The sequence below is a fragment of the Vicugna pacos genome, chromosome 6 (genome assembly GCF_048564905.1).
Source record: "Vicugna pacos chromosome 6, VicPac4, whole genome shotgun sequence".
NCBI classification, from domain to species: domain Eukaryota; kingdom Metazoa; phylum Chordata; class Mammalia; order Artiodactyla; family Camelidae; genus Vicugna; species Vicugna pacos.
This window is the reverse complement of record NC_132992.1, coordinates 19,786,288-19,809,107: the sequence shown is the minus strand read 5'-3', so window position 1 is coordinate 19,809,107 and position 22,820 is coordinate 19,786,288. Positions and strand designations below refer to the sequence as shown.

The 22,820-nt window shown below is 44.6% G+C and overlaps 1 protein-coding gene and 1 long non-coding RNA gene across 8 annotated transcripts in view; one reads left to right on the top strand and one right to left on the bottom strand.

Moving 5' to 3' along the window:
• Positions 1–9,218, top strand: part of SQOR (sulfide quinone oxidoreductase) — a 60,552-nt gene extending 51,334 nt beyond the window's left edge. For all 7 annotated transcript variants that reach the window (XM_072962499.1, XM_072962497.1, XM_072962495.1 and 4 more), the window contains 4 exons: positions 4,127–4,310; positions 7,139–7,206; positions 7,475–7,653; positions 8,902–9,218. In XM_072962499.1, coding sequence (XP_072818600.1) covers positions 4,127–4,310; positions 7,139–7,206; positions 7,475–7,653; positions 8,902–8,959 — 489 coding nt within the window. In that variant the 3' untranslated portion in view covers positions 8,960–9,218. The remainder of the gene's footprint in view (positions 1–4,126; positions 4,311–7,138; positions 7,207–7,474; positions 7,654–8,901) is intronic.
• Positions 9,219–17,224: 8,006 nt separating this feature from the next.
• Positions 17,225–18,024, bottom strand: LOC140697083 (uncharacterized). Its single transcript, XR_012073904.1, has 3 exons — positions 17,906–18,024; positions 17,652–17,704; positions 17,225–17,409 (listed from the first exon to the last, which is right to left on the bottom strand). It is a non-coding gene; the product is annotated as an uncharacterized lncRNA (long non-coding RNA).
• Positions 18,025–22,820: the final 4,796 nt, after the last annotated feature.

Sequence of the window (22,820 nt, the reverse complement as noted above, 5' to 3'; positions counted from 1 at the left end):
TAGACTTTACCTAGATTCTCTTACTATAGAATTTTACCTCATTTGCTTTTTCATTGATCTCACTTTCTATTTCTTTCTCTCTCTCTCTATAAATATAATGTAATGTAATATAATATATTTTCCCTAAAGCATTTAAAAGTGAGTTATACACATCATACATCAAGGCCCTTCACCTCTAAATAGTCCACTGTAAATGTCCCCAGAGATAGGAGTATTCTCTTACAGAACCACAGTACAGTTACCGACCCTGGAAATTGAGCATGGGCACAATATTGTGGTCTACGACTTTGTGTTCTAGTTTTGTTGATGGACAGGCAGCATTTGTACCGCTTTCCCCTCTAGGACAGGAGCCGGTCTACAGGCAAGTATTGCATTTAATTTTCGGGTCTCTTTAGCCTCCCTTAGCCTGGAAGGTTTCCTCAGCCTTTCTTTGTCTTCCATGACCCTGACATTTTGGCGTAATACAGCTCCCCTCCCCACAACTTTTATTTTTTAACAGAATGTTCCTCATTTTGGGTTTGTCTGTGTTTTCTTGTGATGAGTGTCAGACTGTGCTTTTTAAACTAAACTACCATGTCAGTGACGTGTCCGTCCAGGGCATCACATGGGAAAGCACACAGTGTTCGTCTGCCCCTCATTGATGGTGTTCATTTTGGTCACCAGTTAAAATATGGTTCAGTTTCTCCGCTGTGTAGTTATTATTCTTTTACCTCCTTGCTGCTAAGGAGTTGGAGTGGGGGTACTTCAAGACCATGCAGATACCCTACTCCCTACTCATTTAAGTTTCCCACTAGACAACATCCATTGATGATTTTTGTCTAATCTCGTCCTTACTATGATGGCTGTAAAATGATGATTTTCCAGTTCAGCATTTTCACCACGTTTATTGGTAGACTCTTGGCATCCTGTCAGCAAAAAGCCATCTCTTCTCAATTAATTAATTATTAGTATGAACTCATGAATTCCTTTTCCTCCCCCGCCACCCCCACCATGGTTTATATTTTCCTTAATTATTTTGGTGCTCAAGTTGTCCCAGATTTGATCAGTAGGGGCCCTTTCAGGATGGCTCCCATGACCCTGTGACATGTTTCCATCACATCTTTGAGCACTTCTTGCTTTCTGGTGTCTCAGGATGTCCCAGGCTCATAATTTTGAATAGCTCTTACATAGGGCCTAGTGGGCGGTTCAAGGCTAGTTATCACCTTATAAAATGGGCTCAAACTACTCTGTTTTTTTTTAACATTTTTTATTGATTTGTAATCATTTTACAATGTTGTGTCAAATTCCAGTGTAGAGCACAATTTTTCAGTTATACATGAACTTTATTTAATTTCGTGGGCATCCTCTTTGTAGTTTTCCAGTTTTCTTCTTTCCTGCCTGTCAGGCAGTTGAAGGCATCTTTGGAAAGTCCCTTCAGCTCTTCTAAATTGCTGCTTATTTTTTTACTGGATGGGAAATGAAATAGCCAATTGTTAAATTCTAAGTAAAGTTAGAGCAAATGGGCTGTGTGTGAGGGCCCACAGCCTCCTATTTATGAGCGGAGTGTGTGAGCCTGCATGCCTGAAGATAATTTTGTTATTTGGTTCTTTTTACTTTGGTTCTCAGCTGTGCTGTGGGTAGTTGAGGCTGCAGATAGAGACTTGGATAAGTAAATGGTTATTGTTCTTCTAAAAGGTTTATAAGGAAAGAAGATTGTGTCCATTTTGAAGTGTATGATTTCAGGTCAGATTTTCTTTCCAGACCCAGTTCTACTCTTTAACATATGAATTTCAAAAAATCTATCAAAAGTCTTTAGAGCAGTGGCCCTCAGCCCTGGCTGCACACTACAATGCCCTGGAGAACTTTTTAAACATGCTGATGCCTGAGTCCAGAGATTTTGATTAATTGGTCTGGGGTATGGACTGAGGATTGGGAGTTTGAAAAATGCCCCTAATGGTTCCCATGTGTAACCGGGATTGAGAACCGCCACGGTAAAGAATTAAATGTACCCCAAAGCCTGTAGTCTCTGATCCTTCACAGAGAGCTTGTGAACTGGTCCAAGTCACTTATGTTTTTAAAAATCTAAACTTTCTCAATGTCACAGAGTCCTAGAACTGGATGGGATTTTGGAGATTGTCTAGTGCAGCACATTTCTTTCTAGATAAGGAGAGGTGAAGTGGCTTGTCCAGGTTGTAGCGTTCCATTCTTCATTGTAAATGAACCTGTTGCTTCAAGCCAGAGCTGCTAAGACTGTCATCTGTGGGTTTCATGTGTCAGAATCACTAGGGGTTTTGTTAAAGTGCGGATTCCTGTGCTTCTCTCAGACCTACTGGATTGCAATCTTAGGGCCCAGGAACCTGCGTTTTCCACAAGTCTCCCAGATGCTGCTTATGAACATTAAAGTTTGAAAATCATCATTCCGAGTAGGTTATTTATGCTATTGAAGGAGAACCAAGTTATTTATCAGATTCAGATTATGGAACTAATGGATAAAGACCAAGCTACAACTAAATGCCAATGTTATTTTCAATAAATCTGTAATGCGGACCCTAGTATTTCTTCTGCTCAAGTAGAACTCCATGCCCTTATGATTATGTGGAAATATTTAACTTCCCTTCTAGAAAAGATGTGGGGAATTCATGTGTATTTGTGAAATTCAAGCACATTAACAGATAGAGATGACTGGTAAGGGTAAGCCCCCAGCTAAAAAATAGTGGTTCCGGTTAACTGCAGAGACACAGACGTGGCCTTCATAAGTTGGTGGGTCATGACTGGTGCCCATCCCACCCACAGTCCTGCAGACTCGTGCTCAGTCTCTGTGTTTATTAACAGACCCAGCCTCAGGGACCCACGCCCCTGAAGAACCATCCAGAGTACCTCACAGAGGAGCACTCCCATTTGCCAGACTCTTTCTTTCTTATGGTTAATTAAGTTGATGATTATCTGAGAGTGGAAATAAATACAACCCACCTTCCTGACTCCCTCTGCCATTAATGACTGCCAGGCCCCGGTGAAGGCATGGGCCTCCTGAGGGAAACCCAGGGCAGGTGACTCTCACAAGGGTAGGATTGTCTGAAGCTGTGAAAGTTTTCACCATAATGAATGTTCTGTTAACATTTAAATCAATTTGAAATTGCTATATGGAGTTTATTAAAACTACCTAAAAGAATAAACTTTCTTTATAAATAAAAGAATATTCTATGTAAATAGATAAACAAGATTATACTGTATAGCACAGGGAAATATACACAAGATCTTATGGTAGCTCACAGAGAAAAAAATGTGATAATATATATATATGTTCATGTATAACTGAAAAATTGTGCTCTATACTGGAATTTGACACAACATTGCAAAATTATTATAAATCAATAAAAAATGTTAAAGGTGGAAAAAAAGAATATTCTATGTAAAGAATAAAAGGGTAAATGAGAAAATATTACATAAACAAACAGAAGAGTTAAATGAGCCATCAAGATTGGTCAGGTCCATGCCCTGTTGCCTTGATAGAGGTTTTGGAAAGAAAAGTCCACCCCACCTTCTACACAGTTCAGTAAACCCAAGGCTGAAGCAGACCCCTCCTTCTCCAAAGTGCTAGCCAATATTCTTACTATCCTTTTTTTTTTCATCTTAAATTGGTGTTTTGATGGTTTCCTTTATGTATTTGGAGAGTTGCCCCATATTTGGGAACAGTGCTCCCTTACCAGCTTCTCACATGGCTTTTTACAAGTTTCAGGGACTCTGAGCACCTCTTTGCAGAATAAAACTGAAGTACCAGTCTTTACAAGTAGCGCTGAGGGTCAGGGAGAGAGCAACTGAGATACACCACCCACTTTGTTTTAGTGATGATAGAGACATCAGTGTGTTCTTTTAGAAAGTGAGGTTCACTGCAGTATTTCGGATTCCCCCATGCCTCCTGCCATAGGGATCCCGTGGACTTTGTGGGAAGACCATGTCACTTATTTTATCACCACATTGCATGGGAGCACGTAAGACCTTGGAGAGGGTGTGGGTCAGTGTGAGCACTAATTGTACAGTGTTCCGAGCAGCCGTGGGACAGTGTATGGGTAAGGGAGATGGGGCAGGGCCGAGGGAGCTATAGAGGTCATGGAAAAAGCACAAATTGGGCCACTCTCCTTTTCTGTAGTACGAAATGCTTCACGTTACACCACCAATGAGCTCACCAGACGTCCTCAAGACGAGTCCTGTGGCTGATGCTGCCGGCTGGGTGGACGTGGACAAAGACACTCTGCAGCACAAGCGGTACCCGAACGTGTTTGGGATCGGGGACTGCACCAACCTGCCAACGTCAAAGACCGCCGCCGCTGTAGGTAGGACAGCGAGCCGTGTTTCCAGCCCACTCAAGATGATGTCACCCTAAGGCACCATCAAAACAAAAACAAAAGCTGGGCACAAATGGCATTTCATCATATGTTCATTATATTAATGAAGGTATATTTCATTGTCTTCATTAATAACAAAGAAACTTGTGTGGCCTAAAAATGACTTTGGGCTCCCAGCCACAGAAGCACGACATCGGTGAACCTAGTGTTGAATGCTTTGCACGAGAGTAACGTGACCTCATCTGCCCTTTCTCCGCCCAAGTGGTAGTTTTCAGGGGAGGGGGCATTAGAGCGAAGGACTGCTCTTCCAGCTCTCCGGACTTCTGTCACTTCTCATACCGCCGTGCTCACCTCCTTGGCCTTCTTTGCCCCTCATACCAGGCAGGCTGATTATTTTCCCTCTGCCTGAAATACCATAAAACACTGTAAAACTAGGGAAGCATTTGTTTGCCCAGGAAACACATGCAAGTCAATGAAAGCTTGTGGACCAGAAAATTGTTCTGTTAAGACAGATACAGTGGAGAGTGCCCTGATTGGTGCACGATTAAGGCCTCAGCCTGGAAAACTAAATCCTTCTCCTCAGTGTTCTGCTCTAGCAGTGATGGGGAGAATTGCCTTTTAGATTCTGTTCTCTGTAGACAGGCACTGTCTTCCCTAGAAGCTATAAAACACGGACCTCCCTGCCGGTGGGTATGGTAGCGTTGTGTGTGAATTACGCACCTGCCGAACATGTTGTGTTAATTTTGCTGACTGCTTCAACCTAAGAGGGACTTCCTAGGAAACCACTGAATGTCTTTTTCATTATTAATAGTCATTCCCCCCAACTTTTTATTTCAAAAATCTCAAAGCTGTGAAAAATTTGAAAGAAAGTCCAGTGAAAGCCTATATGCCCTTCAGGTATTAATCAGTTATTAATATTTTATGATCAATATAATACTTAACCAATAAATCAGTATTTTGCTTGATCCCTCTATGCACATTTTTTGGTTGAATCATTGAAAAGTAAGTTTTGACATTATGATACTTCACCCTCAAATATTTCAACCTGTATCTCCTAAGTAAAAGGACTTTTTCCTCTATACCGACAAGGCCATTATCATGCTCAAGAAACTGAGCATTGTATTATAAAATCATCTCATATACCATCCGGTTTGAATATCTCTAGCTTTCTTAAAAATGTCCTTTGTGATTTTCCCTCCTTCCCTCCCCTCCCCCACCCCATCCCCCTTAAATCCACGAGCCAGTCAAGGGCCACACTCTGTACTCTGCATTGGTTGTCGTGTCTCTTTGGTTTTCTTTAATCTGAAACAGGCCTCTGACATTTGTTTTTTTACTTTCATGACATTGGCATTTTGAAGAGTCCAGACTGTTTATCTTACAGACCATCCCGCAGTTTAGAGTTGTCTGGTGGTTTTCTTATGATCAGATTCAGGTTTTACATTTTGGCAAGACCCTCCGTAGCAAGGCTGTGTGCCTCCCACTGTGTCATCTCAGGAGCCTGCCCTGTTGGTTTGTCTTGTCCTTGGTGAGGGTAGATTTCATCACTGGGTCAAGGGGTGCCCATTGGTTCTCTCCACTGTGAGTATCTTTTCTCTTTGGGATTCATAGGTAGACTGTGGGGGAGATACTTTGTTTTGTATTTTGTTTGTTTTATGAGGGGGAAGTAATTAGGCTTATTTATTTATATTTGGAGGAGGTACTGGGGATTGAACCCAGGACCTCGTGCATGCTAAGCATACACTCTGCCCCTTGAGCTATACCTTCCCCGCTGGGGGAGATACGTTGAATTTACATTTCTCTTAACATAAGCCTGATGAATTTGGAAATACCTGTGATGTATGTGATGTCCAGATTACCCAACTTCTGGCCACTGCAAATACACATACACTTAATTCAGTGTTCCAAATAGAAAATATTAAGTATGATTAAACAAAAAGTGGTAAGTGAAAAGTCTTGCTCCCAGCCCCGCCTTCCATTTGCTCAGCTTCTACCCTCCCTCCAGCCAGAGAGCATCCCTATTGTTTTTACATGTTTAAAAATTCTTTAAATTTAATTTTGTTATTATTTCTTATGACCTATATTCCATTGTATTGTTGCTCCAGAATTTATTTAATTAATCCACAATTTATATGTATATCGTTTGCAGCTCAGTTTTATTTCAAACAGTACTGCAGTGAATGCTCTTCTTTGTACGTCATTTCTTTTGACCTGTGTGAAAGTCTCTTTGCTCTTCTCTGTAAGGGTGTCTATATAACAGGAGTCCTAGCTTTCCCCACATGGATCTGCACTTATCACTAGGTTCGCCTCTCCAGGTCCTCTGAGGATCCCTAGGCAATGCTTACACAAGTGCCACAAATCCATCCTTGGCTTTACTTGCCACCAGCCATGTGTCTTACCTCAGTCCAGACCACCATGGGGCAACTTATCTAGGCTGTCTGAAGCAGGTCACAGGGGCATCCCAGATACTGGACGCGCAGACCAGGCTGACACCCATTGGCCCCTAGGAGGAGGGGGAGTGGCGTTGGGGTAGGGCCACACTTAAGAGTCCTCTTGTTTAAAATTGCTGGCCTTTCTGTTGGAGGCAGCTGGCTCTTCAGTTTCAAACTTACGAGTTATCTGTGTGGGCCTTTGGTGACCTGAAGAATCCCTGTTGGTAGCCAGCACTTTGGGTGGTAAGAAGAGTTGTGTTCTAGTTACATTCTAGAGGGATGGGGAATGGAGCCTTCTTAACTTGTTCACATTAAAGTTGTTTGCAAATTAGTTTCATGGAAAATCTAGAAGCTTATGTTTTTCTGACTTTTCCATTTCTCATATAGCCGCCCAGTCAGGAATCCTGGACAGGACAATTTCTCTGATCATGAAGAATCAAACACCAGTGAAGAAGGTTTGTGTACCTTGTAAGAATCACTGTCTCCTTTACTGTCTCCCATTCTGCCCAAAAACAGTTTGTTGCTTTCTTGGTTTCTCTAATATGGGCACTTCAGAGTTTGCCTTTCATATATTTTTTGTTATATAATTTCTATTTTTCACTATAGAAAAAATTAGAATATACAAAAAATAGCAACTGCTCAGAGTAAATAATAAATTCTAAAGTGTCGAGGTAGCAGCATGAAAAAAATCACTTTCTAACTCAGTCTTACGGACAATTTTAGTACGATGGCTACACGTCGTGTCCACTGGTGACAGGCTACAACCGTGTGATTCTTGCGGAGTTCGACTACAATGCTCAGCCCCTGGAAACCTTCCCCTTTGACCAGGGCAAAGAGAGACTCTCCATGTACCTCATGAAGGCTGACATGATGCCCATCCTGTATTGGAACTTGATGCTAAGGTGAGTGCATCGCCCGGGAGAGAGGCACACCTGTTAGCAGATGGCACGGACTTGTGCGGGGTACTTGTTTTAAGGAGGCCCTCCAGCTTCAGGAGATAAGCCCAAAGCAGGACTGGTGAGAGGGGCCCACCTGGCTGTGCCATTCTCAGGGATCAGTGATGGCAGCCTGAGAAGGGTTCTGGAGCCTCAGCCAGATGTGGCGAGAAAGGGGCTGCCCTGGCTGAGGGAGGGGAGCTCTAGCGCAGCTCCCACCCCCGGGGGGTGCAGCCTCTTCTCTTCACTACTGACAGTGAGCAAGTTCTCTGTCTTCTGTGTTCTGGCTCTCTCTTGCTGCTGGGTAAATCATCATCGTCATCATATTAAATCACTTTGACATGTCAAGTACTTTATCATCTGCTACCTTACTTTTGTTTTTATTATGTTACAGGAAAAAGAAAACATAGTGCTTAAGAGCATAAGCTTTGGAGTCAGACCTGTGTTTGAGTCACGTGTCTGCCGTTTGTTGGCTGTGTGTCTTAGGGCAAGTTGCTTAAACTCTCTGTGTTTAAGTTTCTTATCTGCAAAATGAAAGTCCTATTGCCTTCCTTCTAGGATGGGGATGAATGAGACAATACACAAGGAGACAGCTACAGTAGTCATTAAGTGAATAGAGTTACAAAATTACTAATTCTTCTTCTTTGTTACAAAGAAAAATCTCATTTGATTTTCCCAAACCCTTTGAGAAAAGTAAGTCAAAATATCAATACCAGTGTTTTTCAACTAGCAATTATTTTGCTCCCCAGGGGACATTGGACAATATCTGGAGATATATTTTGTTGTCACAACTGGAGGGGATGCTCCTGGCATCTAGTGAGCAGAGGCCACAGATGCTGCTAAGCAGGGCAGCCCCCACAACAAAGAAGTATCCGGTCCAAAATGTCTGTAGGGCTGAGGTTGAGAAACCCTGACCTATACTTAGTTTATGAGCAAATGCAAGTAGAGAGGATGGCACTTTGCATGCAGTAGAGGCTTCGTCCAGGTTTGCTGAATTGAGCCAGCATGTTCAGGCTCACAGAGCAAGTCAGTGTCAAAGCCAGGACTCGAAGCAGATTACCCGCTCCTAGTCACAGGCTCTTTCTACGTCACTAGACAAATCTTGCTCTGTGGCCTGAGAAGCATTCTCTGTGAGCAGCCTGGCTTCCCTTTTAACATCCTGCTGGCTGGAGTCTTTTCTGATGCAAACACCTTTTCTGTGTCACATCTTAACAGGGGCTATTGGGGAGGACCAGCCTTTCTGCGGAAATTGTTCCATCTGGGTATGAGCTAAGGGTGGCCCAAACCCGGCTCTCCTTGGATGGCTTCCGGACCAGAATCGCAGCCACTGACTGACCGAGAGCAGCGTGAAGAACTCAAAGCCTAACCCCGTGAAGAATCCACTGCTGGGTGATGGTGACCCAATGCCTGCCTTTTCAGTACCTCTGCACGGCCTCCATGCGGGCTGCCCAGGAGGAGCTTGAGTCTTTGGAAACATGCAGATGAAAGAATAGACATCTATTTTTTAAATAAAAGCTTGCCATTGATTGAGACTCTATGAGAAAATATTATCTTGACTAGTGGCATGAAAAGTTACAGCCCTTGGGAGAAAAAGATTGTGGTAGGGGGATAGCTCACCAGTCATCTACTTTGAGTATTCCACTAGGAACTGGCATAATTTTGGTGAAAACCAGATCTGTCTGGATTTGCAGAAAACAAGAGTCATTCCAGGGAGAATATTATTCCAAACATTGTCTGTGACAGCCCTGAACGTATGCTTTGGGGGCACTGTGGATTGACAGCCCAGCTGCTGCCCCTCTGTTTCACCACCATGCTCATGCTGAGGCCCTGTCTCCTCCCCGCTGGTGACTGACACTGTGGGGAACTCGTGCTGGCCCGTTCCTGTAGGATGTGGAACTCCTCTGCCTGGCAACTTTGGCCCCAGGATTCCACATCAGCCTGGTTAAAACCTTCTGAAAAGTGCATCCCATGTGAGATGGTTCTCCCCACCCCCCAGCCCTCCCCTGTTACTTCCCTTCCTCCCTCCCTGTTCCTCCCCTGCCCGCTTTCCCAGGTGTCCCTCACACATCATGGTCTGAAAGCCTCCCTGCCCTCTCCTGTTCCTTTTCCTTTAGCCCTGACAGACGTTTCCCCCACTAAATCTTTCGTAAATCCAATTCTCCCATGGCCCCTGCTTTAGCAGAGAATGTACCTACAGTGAGAATGGCATTGATTCAGTTCCAATTTTGGCCAGTAAAATTTTGAAGGAGCTCGCAATGGAAATATTGCAGGAAGTGTAGTTCCAGTTTACTTGAAGTTCAGCAATGGCTTCAAAATCATTTGTTTTCAGTTTATTCAGAAGCTTATAGTTTCAATTCAATCTGGAATTTGAAAGCTTTGCATATTTTATATTTACTTATTAACCCCACCGAAGGGCAATGCCTTAGATTTTTTGGATCTATTTTATTAAAAAAAAAACTTTTTTTAAATGGAGGACTGGGGATTGAACCCAGGACCTTGTGCATGCTAAGCATGTGCTCTACCACTGAGCTATTATCACCGCACTGCTGCCTGCCACTGCAGTGCCTTAGATTTTTAACAGTTCTAACCTAAACAATTACCTAGTTTAGGTAACAGTGTTACCTAGGATTGCCAAGTCTTTCTGCTTTCCTAAAGTTCCCCATGATTCTAGAGACTCTGCTCAGGAATTCATTCATTCATTCAGTCAGCAAGAATTTACTGAGCATCTCCTAGCTGCCAAGCACTGTCCTGACCCAGGGGATGCAGCGGTGAACCAGACAGGTAAGGGCCGGGCCACGTTTTGTGGCTCCTGTGATAGTTTCCGCTCCTCTCCCTGGGATGCCAGGGAGCTTGCTGAGTGAGGCCTTGGTTTGATTTGGAAAGATTTTCTTCGGTGGCGCATGTTGTGAGGAGGAACAGGGTAGCACCCTAGCAGCAGACCCTTAATCTGGCAATAGAAGTGGGAGATGTTATCCGAATGACCTGTTTAACATGTTATTCTGGCATAGCTCTTCACAGCGCCCCCTTTCCCTCTCCACATGTTCCGTTTGGACAATAGATTTTATTGACCCCTGCAGTGATCACACTCACCTCTCCCACCCCCACCTTCTTTCTAGAATAGGAGAGCCCTGCTCCAGAAGATGGCACTGCCTTTCACTATGTGGTGCTGGTGAAACCAGTGGAGGTGGGGTTCATCTGCCCTATTCTTGGGGTCCCCGGGCCTTGGCAGAGTTCCTGCCTGAGACAGCTGCAGCCGGGTCCTAGGGGGCTGCTGAGTCCGGGGAGCTGGGGGCTCTTCATCCTGAATGATCATTCTCTGCAAAGTCGAAGGAGTCCTGGGAATAAACAGACATGACTGTTTCCCCAAATGTGGATAAAAATGCATTTTCAAAGAGTGAGGCTGTGATTCTGGGAAAGGCTGAGGCTCCGGGTTGAGTCACTTAGAAATCCCTCACCGGGTGCCCTGGAGCCTCCTGGGCCTGCTTATGGTCGTGCATTCTGAATAAACCTCCGAGCATCAGAACATTGCTTCGGTTCACATTATGCTGGGCAGAATTTATTGCCAAGGCTGGAGGGAGCCGTAGCGACTATTGGCCAGTCCATTGGTCTCCAGCTTTCACTCCTTGGAGTTGGGAAAGATCAGAAATGTGCTGAATTACAGAAAATTTTGACCTTTGAAACCATATCCTCTTAACCATAATTGTGGGGTTGGCCAAGGGAGAGGCCTTCCTCTGGACTGCCTGTGCTTCTCAGGGCCAGCCGCAGGAAAGGGGGCGGGGTGAGGCCAGGGCAGGGCGGTGGTCTCTCCCAAGGGGATGCCCGGGGTGTGGTGAGGTTGCAGGCTTGCAGGTCCCAACCTCCAGAGGTGACCCAGCGCCAGGACTGCAGACTCGGGAAGTCCCTCCTCGCCCCTGCCCCTTGTCCCCAGAGCTTCTTCCCTCTAAATTTCTGCCTTGGTGTCAGCTCTGGGTGAGCTGTGGGTATAGTAATAACAGAGCTGGGCAGCCTTAGGGACCACCAAGATACAGGGAGGGAAGTGAGACTTAAGGGGGCAGGGGGAACACAGGGTTTCAGATTTAGTCTTTTTTTTTTTTGGTATTAAAAACATTTATAGTTTTTTCTTTTTTAATGTCTAAATTTTTTAGAGAGCAGAGACCAACAAAAGGAATAAAAATCACTCCAAATCCATCATCCAGTTGTAACAACTAAGAACATCTTGGTGCCTCTCTCTCTATTGTCCTAATATGACTATTACATATAAGTTACTGAAAATAAATTGGATCAGATGGTAAGTGCTGTTTTGTGACCTGTGTTTTATACTTAATGTGTGTTGCAGATCCAGTGGTTGGTTATACAGAGTTGGAGGAGATCAGTTAGTAATTACTCAAGCTACACAGATCCTTTGCTGGCTGATAAAACTGCTAATGAATTAATGTACCAAATATACATCACGTGCCTAGAACGGTATTGGTATATGGTCAGCACTAGATGCTTTTGTCACATAATCCTCACACAATCCTACTAATAGAACGATCAGACCTGGAACATTGTTCCTTTTTAGGAAGGTGGATTTGTAATGCAACATTTTAGAGTAGCTCCTCTGACCGTTACCACAATCAACTCCAGTCTGGTTTTCAAGCAAACTTCCCCTTCATGCCCTAAGACCACAGATGAAACTTTCGTTCAGGACAGGCTCATTGAGATCATTTCAGGGAGGGAAGGAACAAGGGCAATGCTTTGGAGATGAGGCTTTCTGAAAGGATTAATGAAAACCGAGTCTCTCTGGTTAGGTTAACTGCCAAGTTGCTAAGGAGATTGTCTACATGCTGGAGAAAGTCAAGGATAATACTTCGTAACAGATAGGTAGAGAGGACACAAGAGACCCTTGGGAAAGTTGGATGGTGAAATATTGAACAATTTTCTCCCCCAATATTGATTTTTTTAAAAGTAACTTCCCTGGAGTAGTGCATGCTGTGAACAGCCCTAAATTAAGTTATAACTTTCCATGCATGCAATAAAATTCCTGTAATTGCATCCCTCCGTGGCCCCATACAACTTGGGGCCACTCCCAGGGGGACACAGGTACAGAAAGGCAGGGACTCTGGTGCTGTCCTGGCAGAAGCTGGGTTCAGATGCTCTCGAGGGACGGCTGGACAGAGCACAGGATTCGCAGCCACAGATTGGGATTCAGGTCCCGGCTCTCCCACTGACTAGTGCCTCACTACGTCCCACTCAAGAATTTTAATCACCACTTTGTCACCTGTAGAGCGGGTAATAATCCCTACTTCGCAGAGTTAATGTAAGCACTAAATGAATCGAGGCACAGCTCTCAGCACTTTGGCACGTAGACTGTAGCTATTACTGTTGTCATCAACTCCTGGAGTTGAATGAAGCGCTCAGAAATACAGCTTCCCCTTAGACTAGCAATTCCTGCCTGTCTGGGTGAAACGGGGTCATGGTGGGGCTTCCAACATCCTTGTTCTAACAAGGCGGATGGATTCTGTTACTAGACACCACCATGGCTTCCGGCCTCGTTTTCGACAGACCTTCAGAGCTGAGGAATTGCCGGCATGACGGATTAGCCCGTGAAGGGCAGTGGCTAAGAGCTCAGCCTGCCTGGGTTGGAGTCTCACATCTGCCTCCTACTGGCCGTAGGACCTAGGGGAGTGGCTGAAACTCTCTGGGCCCCTGGCTAGTTTAGATCACAGATGGCCCTTTGTATTCAGTCTCCCTTGCGCTCCATCAGTCCCTCTCTCCAGGGTGTACAAATACATATGATAGGCATGTGCCATTGGATAGACTGCCGGTTATAGGGGTTCATTGACTGCAAGAATTCATTAGCAATTGCTCCCACAAACATTTTTGGGGCATCTAATCTATACAAGGCCCTGGGGATTCAGAGATGAAAGCTTTGTCCTCAGTGAGCTCTGCTGGATTCTTTATGTGAACTGCCAAAATCAGGTGTCCCGTCTGTACGTGCTCAAGCATTCAGAATATGCCGCTGACTTATACCAGGCATTCAGGGAAAATATCCAGAAGAAGGCAAAGTTTAAATTGAGTCCCTGTCTTAGCCAAGACTCATTTGGTTCCAGGAGAGAGAAATCCAACCCAAATAAGCCTAAGCGAAAAAGGGGAGCTTATTGGCTCATGTGACCAGGAAATTCAGCTGTAGACTTAGGGTTGGCTAGATCTAGGAGCCGAATAAGATAATCAAGGTACTCTGTTTATATCTCAATTCTCTTAATTCTTCTCTCCTCTGAGTCATGCTCTGTGACAGACAGGCTTTCTCACTGTGCCAAGGAACAGGGCTACATGCATGTCCCCCTGGCTTGGCTTCCGTAGAGGAAAGAAACTTTGCTTTCTAAATGTCCATAGACCTGTTCTAGGAAGATTATGAGTATCAGCTGATAAACAAATAAATGTGTTTCCCCTAACCGAATGAGTGCTTTTTGGCTCAGTCCCTAAAACAGTATGACCTAGGACAGCATTAAGTTCTCAATAAATATTTTTTTAACTGAACTAACCAGGTAAATTTTGGCCACATGCCCAATTCATATCTAGGGGAGTGGGGTTTGCTACCAAAAGAAGGAGATTGGTAGACAAGTACTCTGAGCACTCCAAACCATGATCACTGCTATGATCCTGAAACATGAGGAAGGTCTGGCCAGGAGCAGAGAAGAGGAAACTTCCCAGGCATGGGGAATAGGATGTGTAAAGGGACTCAGTGGGAGGATTTGGGGACTATGGGTAATGCGGAATGGATGAGAAGGCTATTGCACAACAGGAAGACAGGGTGGAAAATGGGCTTGAAAGCTCTTGGGCTGGGTTCTCTGGTGGTGCTTTTTGTCCCTTCAACCCCGCTCCCTGCTCTCTCGGCATCCTGCTCTCTGCCCCGGGAGGTGTGAATGTTCTCCTCTGCTTCTGGTTGGGTTTGGCCAGTGGGGGTTGGGAGGGGATGGGAGGGAGGGAGGACAGTAAATTTGGGACAGTAATTCCTCTGGCTCCCTCCCTGTGGGGCTGCCTTGGCCTCGTGATGAGGTAAGAACAGAAACTGAGAGGAAGAGTTTATAAACTTTTATAGCAATTGGACAGATTTTATATCTGTTATCTGCTGAATCTAATAATAAAAAAATTGAGCTTGTATTTTATGTGTGTTTTCAAATTTCATTTTTTTCTAACTTTTTTAAATTGTATTTTACAAGAGCACTAGTCTGAGAGGAATTAGATTTAAAAAAAAAATCAAACAAAATGAAAACAAAGCCCACAAGTCTGGTCTTTCAGCACAGATGGTTGGGGAACCCTTGCTCTCCTTTTGGGTTCTGATGACCTCTCCCTGCACCCACCCCAATGGACACAAGGGTGGAAACAGCTCCTTGGCTACGAACTGCGAGGGAGTGCACTGTGCCTGCGGTTCCCCTAACCTGGCCTGCCTTTGTCAATAAGCCCATCTTGAATTATCCTGACTCCACTGTGTCATCTGTGGCCTGTTGGGACCCTGACTGACACAAGGTAACCTAAAAGGGGTGCAGAGCCATTGAAGGAGTTTACCTGTGAATGACAGTAGACTCTAGAAGCATGGGTGAGCCAAGGATGGAAGAGAAGACTCGGGATGGACTGACCAAGGCCAGGGCCAACTAGCTGCAGCAAGGGATCTGGGGGCTTGAATTATGGCACTGAGGAAGGAGAGGAGAGGAAAAATTCCTATTTGGATACTGTATCAATCAGGCAAACAGAAGCCACTATATATATATAGCTCAAGCAGAAAGGGAATTAAAAATTGTTGTGAGGTTGGCACACTATGATCTGTAAGCCAAATTCAGCCTACTGCCTGTTTTTATTTTTCTAATTTTTAATTTTTAAATTTTATTATTAAAAAAATTTGGAGGGGATGGGAACTAGGTTTATTTACTTTTTTAATGGAGGTATTGGGGATTGAGCCCACGACCTTGTGCATGCTAAGCGTGTGCTCTACCACTGAGCTATATCCTCTCGCCTGTCTGTTTTTATAAATAAAGTTTTATTGGAACACAGCAGCGCTACTCCGTTTCTGTATTGGTTAGGGCTGCTTTTGCACTACAATGGCGGAGTTGAGCAGTTGTGACGGACAGTCATGTGGCCCTCAGAGGCTGAAACATTTACTGCCTGGCCCTTTACAGAAAATTTTACCAAATCCCGGAACATTGGGAAATTATTTCGAAAAGAACACCAGGAATGGCTGGGGAAGCAAACCTCGTGGACAAGTACTGCCGGTTTTCAGGAGTCAAGAGGCTGCAGAGATTGCAGGAATACTGGACCCAATGATCCTAGCCTTTGCCCCATCCAAGCAGGTGACCGCCTGCAAGCTGATGCAAGCCTCGTGTCTGCAGACGGAAACGCCGGCCATCGCCAAGGGAAAGGGCTTCTTCTCTTCCGACGTCAATCTGGTGCGAGTGCGCCTCCTTCACTGGCCGACTCTAGGTGAAACCAGTTGTCTTTTCCCAGCTTTCTTCCTTGCCACAGAGGTTGAGTATAGGAGGAACAGGGACACACAAACCCAGGGCTTCAGACGGCTGCAACGGGTGGGGATAGGGAGGCTTGGGTGGCTGTGATGGATGACAGTGCCGCCCTGGAGAGTGAGAGGAGCAGGGAGAAGATTCTGGACAGGAAGGAAGGCACTGCCAGCAAGTTAGGTTCCTAAACCCCTGCCGGCTGTGGAGTCGCAGCCATCTTCCACAATAAGGTTTTACTCAGACGCCTTTACTCAGTGATATTCATGGAGAGAAACCTTAAAGTAGTTTTGACATAAGAAAAGCCTGGGATGAACATATCTTTCCAAGCTTACAGGCCAAAACAGTTATAAGTATTCATGTTAAAGGAGACCTTCCAGAAATTGGAAAACGCTGGCAATCTCTTTGGTCCCAGGGCCCTGTTGGCACTTGTAGTCCTGTGAATGGCAGAGAGAGGTCTGAAGCAAAGAGCAGACTGGAGGGAGAGGTGGTGAGAGTCAGAGAGTGGAGAGGAGAGAAAAAGTTGCACATGGATGGGCCTCATTAAAAAGGTCACCAAATCCCTGTATGGGGCAATGGGAGGACAAGGGGAAAGGGACAACTGCTGACCAACCTTTGGCTTCTGCCCCCACCTGTTTACTGTCTCAGTGGTCAGTCAGGGCCCTTCCACCCAGAGTAGATATCCTACTGTTGACTGGGGACTATCCCCTGAAATTTCACAAGATTGTGGCAGAAAACTCTCCCCATCTTATTTCTTCCTTATCTGAGCAAATGGAGGCCTTTTCCGTCCAGCAGAGCTGATTTTGTGAGCTTATTTCCTCCAAATTGGTAACGGTCCAGCGTGTAAATCTATCCACACATCCTATTAACCCACCGTATATCTGACTAATTAGTGCTTGTCTTCTAAATGAGTAATGCCTTCTTACGGTTTTATGTGCAAATACAATACTGTAGGTGCTAAAACATCAATAACTGTACAAACAACACAGTAATTCAAATGGTTGTGATTAAAATGAAACTTTTAGAATCCAATTTATAACCCTGGGAAATGGCCGTTATTTTTGATTAGGAAATGATGTGTTCATTGTCAAAAGTTCCACAAGGTTTTCAAGATCACAAAGCAAATGAGCAGCAGAACTGGGATTTGAATCTCAGTCTATTCTCACAGTGTCTTAGAAAAATTGTTGATATCAGGATTACTTTGGAAGGCTCCTCTTAGTTCAGTGCTGTCATATTTCTGCTCAGGAGTAAAAGAGAAAAGAGAAATGCATTAGTCCAAGTTCTCTTATTTGCCAGGCAGCAAAAAAGCAATTTATTGGCTTATATACTATAAGTTTGGGAAGGAGATCAGGCATGGCTGGATCCAGAAGCTCAATTTCTTCCTCTCTTGTTCTTGCTCCACCTTGCTTTGTGTTGGTTTCTTCCTCAGGTCACCACTTCACATGCTGACAAAGTAGCCCTAGGCAGGGCCAGGCTTACCTGGTCTTTAGAGCCCACAGTCTCTCTTTCCTGGTTGTTACAATGGCAGAAATCTGGGAAAAGATTTGATGGTTCAAGTTGAGTTTGTGACTTTGGTTGAACCAATCACGGGCCCACTCTTGCAGGAGAGGATTGGGTCAGCCCTGTAGGAGCCAGTTGGACTGAGAATGGGGTGGTGGTGGTGATTCTCCAGTGCGATGTTGGGGTTAAAAACGTCTTTTTACCACAAGAGTAAGAAGGTTGACCCATCCTACCTTCTGCATTATCAACATTAATCTAGTTATGCATTTATTCATTCTCTAGCCGGCTACTGGAGGTCCTCAGGTGACTAAATTGGGTTGCGCCTTGGAGGAGCTTAGACTCTAACCGAGCCTGCGCGCTCAGGCAGGGTCCTCTTGCGCACGCGCAAAGCAGCCTCCTGACTAGCAAGGGGAACTGCAGCTCCTCTGGTGCCTGCTGACACCGGGGATTCCTGTCAGGACCTGCCAGCAAGGGCCCTTCCAGCTTCCCAGGGCCTCTCAGTGTGCTTTGTGACAGAGCCAGTCAAGTACTGGAGAGGGGCGCCGACGGGGAGAGCGCGCCTGGCTGGGTCCTGGAGCCGGGCTGTGGGCGCCCCCTGCGGGAGAACTGGAGCAACTGGAGATCTTCTCTTACAAACTGGGCCTAGAAACACTCGGTTTGACGTAAGGCTAGGCTGTGTGTGTGTGTGTGTGTGTGTGTGTTTACCACCTGCAACGGATCAACTGGCAGCCAGGTCAGCGCTGAGGAAAGGAGCCCAAGCTCCGCTCACGGGGAGCGCCTGCCCGTCCGTCCAGCCACGTTTCGCACCACCCCAGAGCGCACAGGGACGGCGCCGCGCTCCCTTTCCCTGCCGTTTCCGGACAGGTGAGTTCGCTCAGCCATAATCATAGTCACAGTCGTAAGCAAAACGGTATTAAGTGCTACAATTTTGAATTCTTTGAGGCGGACACGCGGCTAGAGACTTTGCGTCCAATCTCTTGTTTAATCTTCATGGTCACCATAGGGGAGGGCATTTTACTTGTGTTTGACAAAGGACTGAGGCTTAAAGAAAAGTAACTGGCCCAACTCGCGTTGGTGAGGAAGCGACAAGGCCAGGCCAGAGCCACAAGAGGGTGCGCCTCCTTTTTCTATATTGTCCTGTGAGTCTTCCTTTTCCTTGGGGAAAACCCACATTGTATTTTCCAGCTTTTTTTTTTTTTTTGGTATATATATATATTTATTTATTGAAGTATAGTCAGTTTACAATGTTGTGTCAATTTGTGGTGTACAGCACAATGCTTCAGTCATATATGAACATACATATATTCATTTTCATATTCTTTTTCACCATTAGTTACTACAAGATATTGGATATAGTTCTTTGTAATAAATATACAGTATGAACGTCTTGTTTATCGAATTTTGTGAGAATCCTGTATTTTGAAGCTAGAGACACTCTGCCAGAGTTTAGAAGGTGTTCTGTGTGATTCAGTGGGTTTATAGATATAATTCTTGGTGTATTTGTGGGAGAGGGTGAGCTGTGAGTCTCTCTACCCCGCCATGTTGGCACCTCCCCTCCCACATTGTATTCTGACAAATGTAAAAAGCCACATAGACACCTTTGTGTGTGTGTGTGTGTGTGTGTGTGTGTGTGTGTGTGTGTGTATGTGTATGTATTTGTTTACTTATTTTAGAAAGTGGATGGCTAGGGGCTGTAGGTAGGATGAGCACATTTCTGGAATTGCAAATTATGCTGTATCTGGTGTGGCAGAGCCAAAATTTTTGAGTTTAGGGGTTTTGTACAATCTGGGATGTTGGTCATCAATACCATATGGGGTGACACTGTAAAGCTATGAGAGGCCTTTGTGAGTTATGGCTGTCAGTTCATATCACGTACATGTGGATGCAAGTACACACTTACCTAGAGCTTCCTCTCAGGCTGGTCCTGGGTTCTCACTTGCTCTGATGGTGCTCACGATTAAAGTCTAGAGCAGCTGCTTTCCTTTGCCTAAGATAATCTAAAGGCACCAGGCTTCTTTTTTTTTCTTTCTATTTCCTTCTCCCAATTTCCCCTTGCCCCCTACTCTTGGTCTGATTGAGGGTTCTGCATGTCTAAATTCTACTTACTGTTTGCAGAGGAGAACATTGGTATTAGAATAGGCCATTTCTGTTTGCAAGTAACTACTCTAGTTTCTTTAATCAACTAAATCAATTGATTTAAAGTGATAATTTTTAGAAGTGATATTTTAAGGAAGTTTGTATCCACTAATTCCTCCCACCAGACTTTAGGCTTCTGGAGGGCAAAGACCTATTTGTTTTATGCATTGAAACCTTATTATGCACCTGTGTTGGATTTTGATATCTGTGATTCCAAAATCTGGCGGTACATTGCAATCAAATTTTTTTTTCTTTTTTGGGGGTGGAGGGAATTAGGTTTATTTATTTATTTACTTTTTAGTGGTGGTACTAGGGATTGATTCCCCCCCCCCCCCTTTCTTTCTTTTTAATGCCTTTGCCTCGGGATTTTGTCTAGATCATGTTGGGTTGAAGCCTGGCAATCTGTGTTACACGAACAGGTGGCCCCCGTCCGTGTGGCATCTACCTCTGCTACACTGATATCTCCCCCAGCTCTTATCATGGCTTCATGGGGTGCAGTGGGTGTTCCCAAGACACTGGGAGAAGAGCTTGGGTCTGTTGGCGGGGGTTGAAATGGACTGCTTCTGCACTACTGCCCCACTCAGGAGTGGCCATAAGGACTGTAATGAGGGAAATACTCTTAATGGGCAGAGCTGTGAGCAGTTCGCTTGTTTGTCCATTTTGCATGGAGGAAGAGGTGGCCCAAAGTAGTTTCCATGGACTCCTGGGCTGCAGTGAATAATTTGGTTAGGCAACTGGAAGGAGCAGGAATGGAAGATCCAAGAGTAGGAGTCTGGGGAAGAAGCCTGTGGGAGCGGGAGGATCTTTATGTTGACCATAATACTCAGCAGAGGGATGACTCAACAGCTAGGTAGACAAAATGATGGGTCTGGTAGATGTCTGTCAACCTCTGTTCTTGGTTACCCCTGTGCTCACATGGGGCAACAGGCCCACGGATGGAGGAGCTACTGAAGCAGGGAGGAGGCTCTGCATGGGTTCTCTCTGACCAGAGCAGGCCTGGTTAACGTCACTTCTGAGTACCTGATGTGTGAGTGGCAGACACAAAAGATGAGCCCTTGATATGGTACCACTTCATAAGAAGTCCAGCCGCCCCTTTGTTGGCAAGTTGATGACATCAGGCCTTTATCACCCTCTAGGGGACAGTGGTTCATCTTTTTTGGAATTGATCCCCCCAGATATTGATGCCTTTCCTGTGTGTCCACTGCTATCACCCAAGGGTTCACAGAGTGTCTGCTTGCTGACATGGGATCCCACACAACAGCTTTTCAGGCCAGAGGCCTGATAATATAGTGGAGCCAGTGTGATAATGCACAGATGAGCACAAAATCTTCCGAGCTTACCATATGCCACATCACCTGGAAGCAAAATAGAAGGTTGGCAAGGCCTGTGGGGCCTTCACCCCTCAGCTGGAATCAGCTGGCCATAGACATCCTTGAGATAGGGCTTCCGAGGCACCCGGGGCCGGTGGGTGCCGATGTTTCCACAGAGGAGGCCAGAGGCCTGATGGTAGGAGTGCAGGCCTGGGAGGGTGTGTTCAGGGGGACACTGAGTGTCTAGGAGCGGGGGCTACAGGAGAGGTCAGAAGAGGGTGGCAAACAACCAAACAAAACCCGGAAACCGGTCTCTGGATTCCCTCTTTGGTGGTTCTGAGCAGTGACTCTGAGGGAGGACTTGGAAATCTGTACTTTTACAAAGCTCTTAGCTATTGTAAACAGTGCTGCTCTGAACATTGGGGTGCATGTATCTTTTCAAATTAGAGTTCCTTCTGGATATATGCCCAGGAGTAGGATTGCTGAATCATATGGTAAGTCTATTTTTACTTTTTGGAGGAATCTCCATACTGTTTTCCACAGTGGCTGCACTAAACTGCATTCCCACTAGCAGTGTAGGAGGGTTCCCTTTTCTCCACAGCCTCTCCAGCGTTTATCGATCGTGGACTTTTGAATGATGGCCATTCTAACTGGTGTGAGGTGATAAATGCCTCATTGTAGTTTTAATTTGCATTTCTCTGATAATTAGTGATACTGAGCATTTTTTCATATGTCTATTGGCCATTTGTATGTCTTCATGGAGAAATGCTTGTTTAGGTCTTTTGCCCATTTTTGGATTGGGTTGTTTGTTTTTTATTATTAAGTTGTATGAGCTGCTTATATATTCTGGAAATTAAACCTTTGTCAATTGTATCCTTTGCAAATATTTTCTCCCATTCTGTAGGTTCTTTTTGTTTTGCTTATGATTTCCTTTGCTGTGCAAAAGCATTTAAGTTTAATTAGGTCCCATTTGTGTATTTTTGCTTTTATTTCTGTTGGCTGAGTAGACTGCCCTAGGAGAACATTATTGCTAAGATACATGTCAGAGAATGTTTTGCCTATGTTTTCTTCTAAGAGGTTTACAGTGTCTTCTCTTATGTTTAAGTCTTTAAGCCATTTTGAATTTATTTTTGTGTATAGTGTGAGGGAATAGTCTAACTTCATTGATTTACATGCTGCTGTCCAGTTTTCCCAACACCATTTGCTGAAGAGACTGTCTTTTCTCCATTGTATGTTCTTGCCTCCTTTGTTGAAGAGCAATTGACCAAAAGTCTGTGTGTTTATTTCTCGGCTCTCTATTCTGTTCCATTGATCTATGTATCTGTTTTTGTGCCAATACCATGCTATTTTGATTACTGTAGCTTCATAGTATTGCTTTGCCCATTTTTAAATTATTTGTTTTTTTTCTATTGAGTTGTATAAGTTCTTTATATATTTTGGATATTAATCCCTTATCAGATATATGGTTTACTAAATATTTTTATCCATTGATTATGTTGTCTTTTCACTTATTTGATGGTTTCTTTAACTGTCAGAAGCCTTATTTTGATGTAGTTCCACTCGTTAATTTTTAATTTTGTTGCTTGTGCTTTAGGTGTCATATCCAAAAAATCATTACCAAGACCCATGAGAAGGAGCTTTATTCCTGTGTTTTCTTCAGGAGTTTCATGGTTTCAGGTCTTACATTTAAGTCTTTAATACA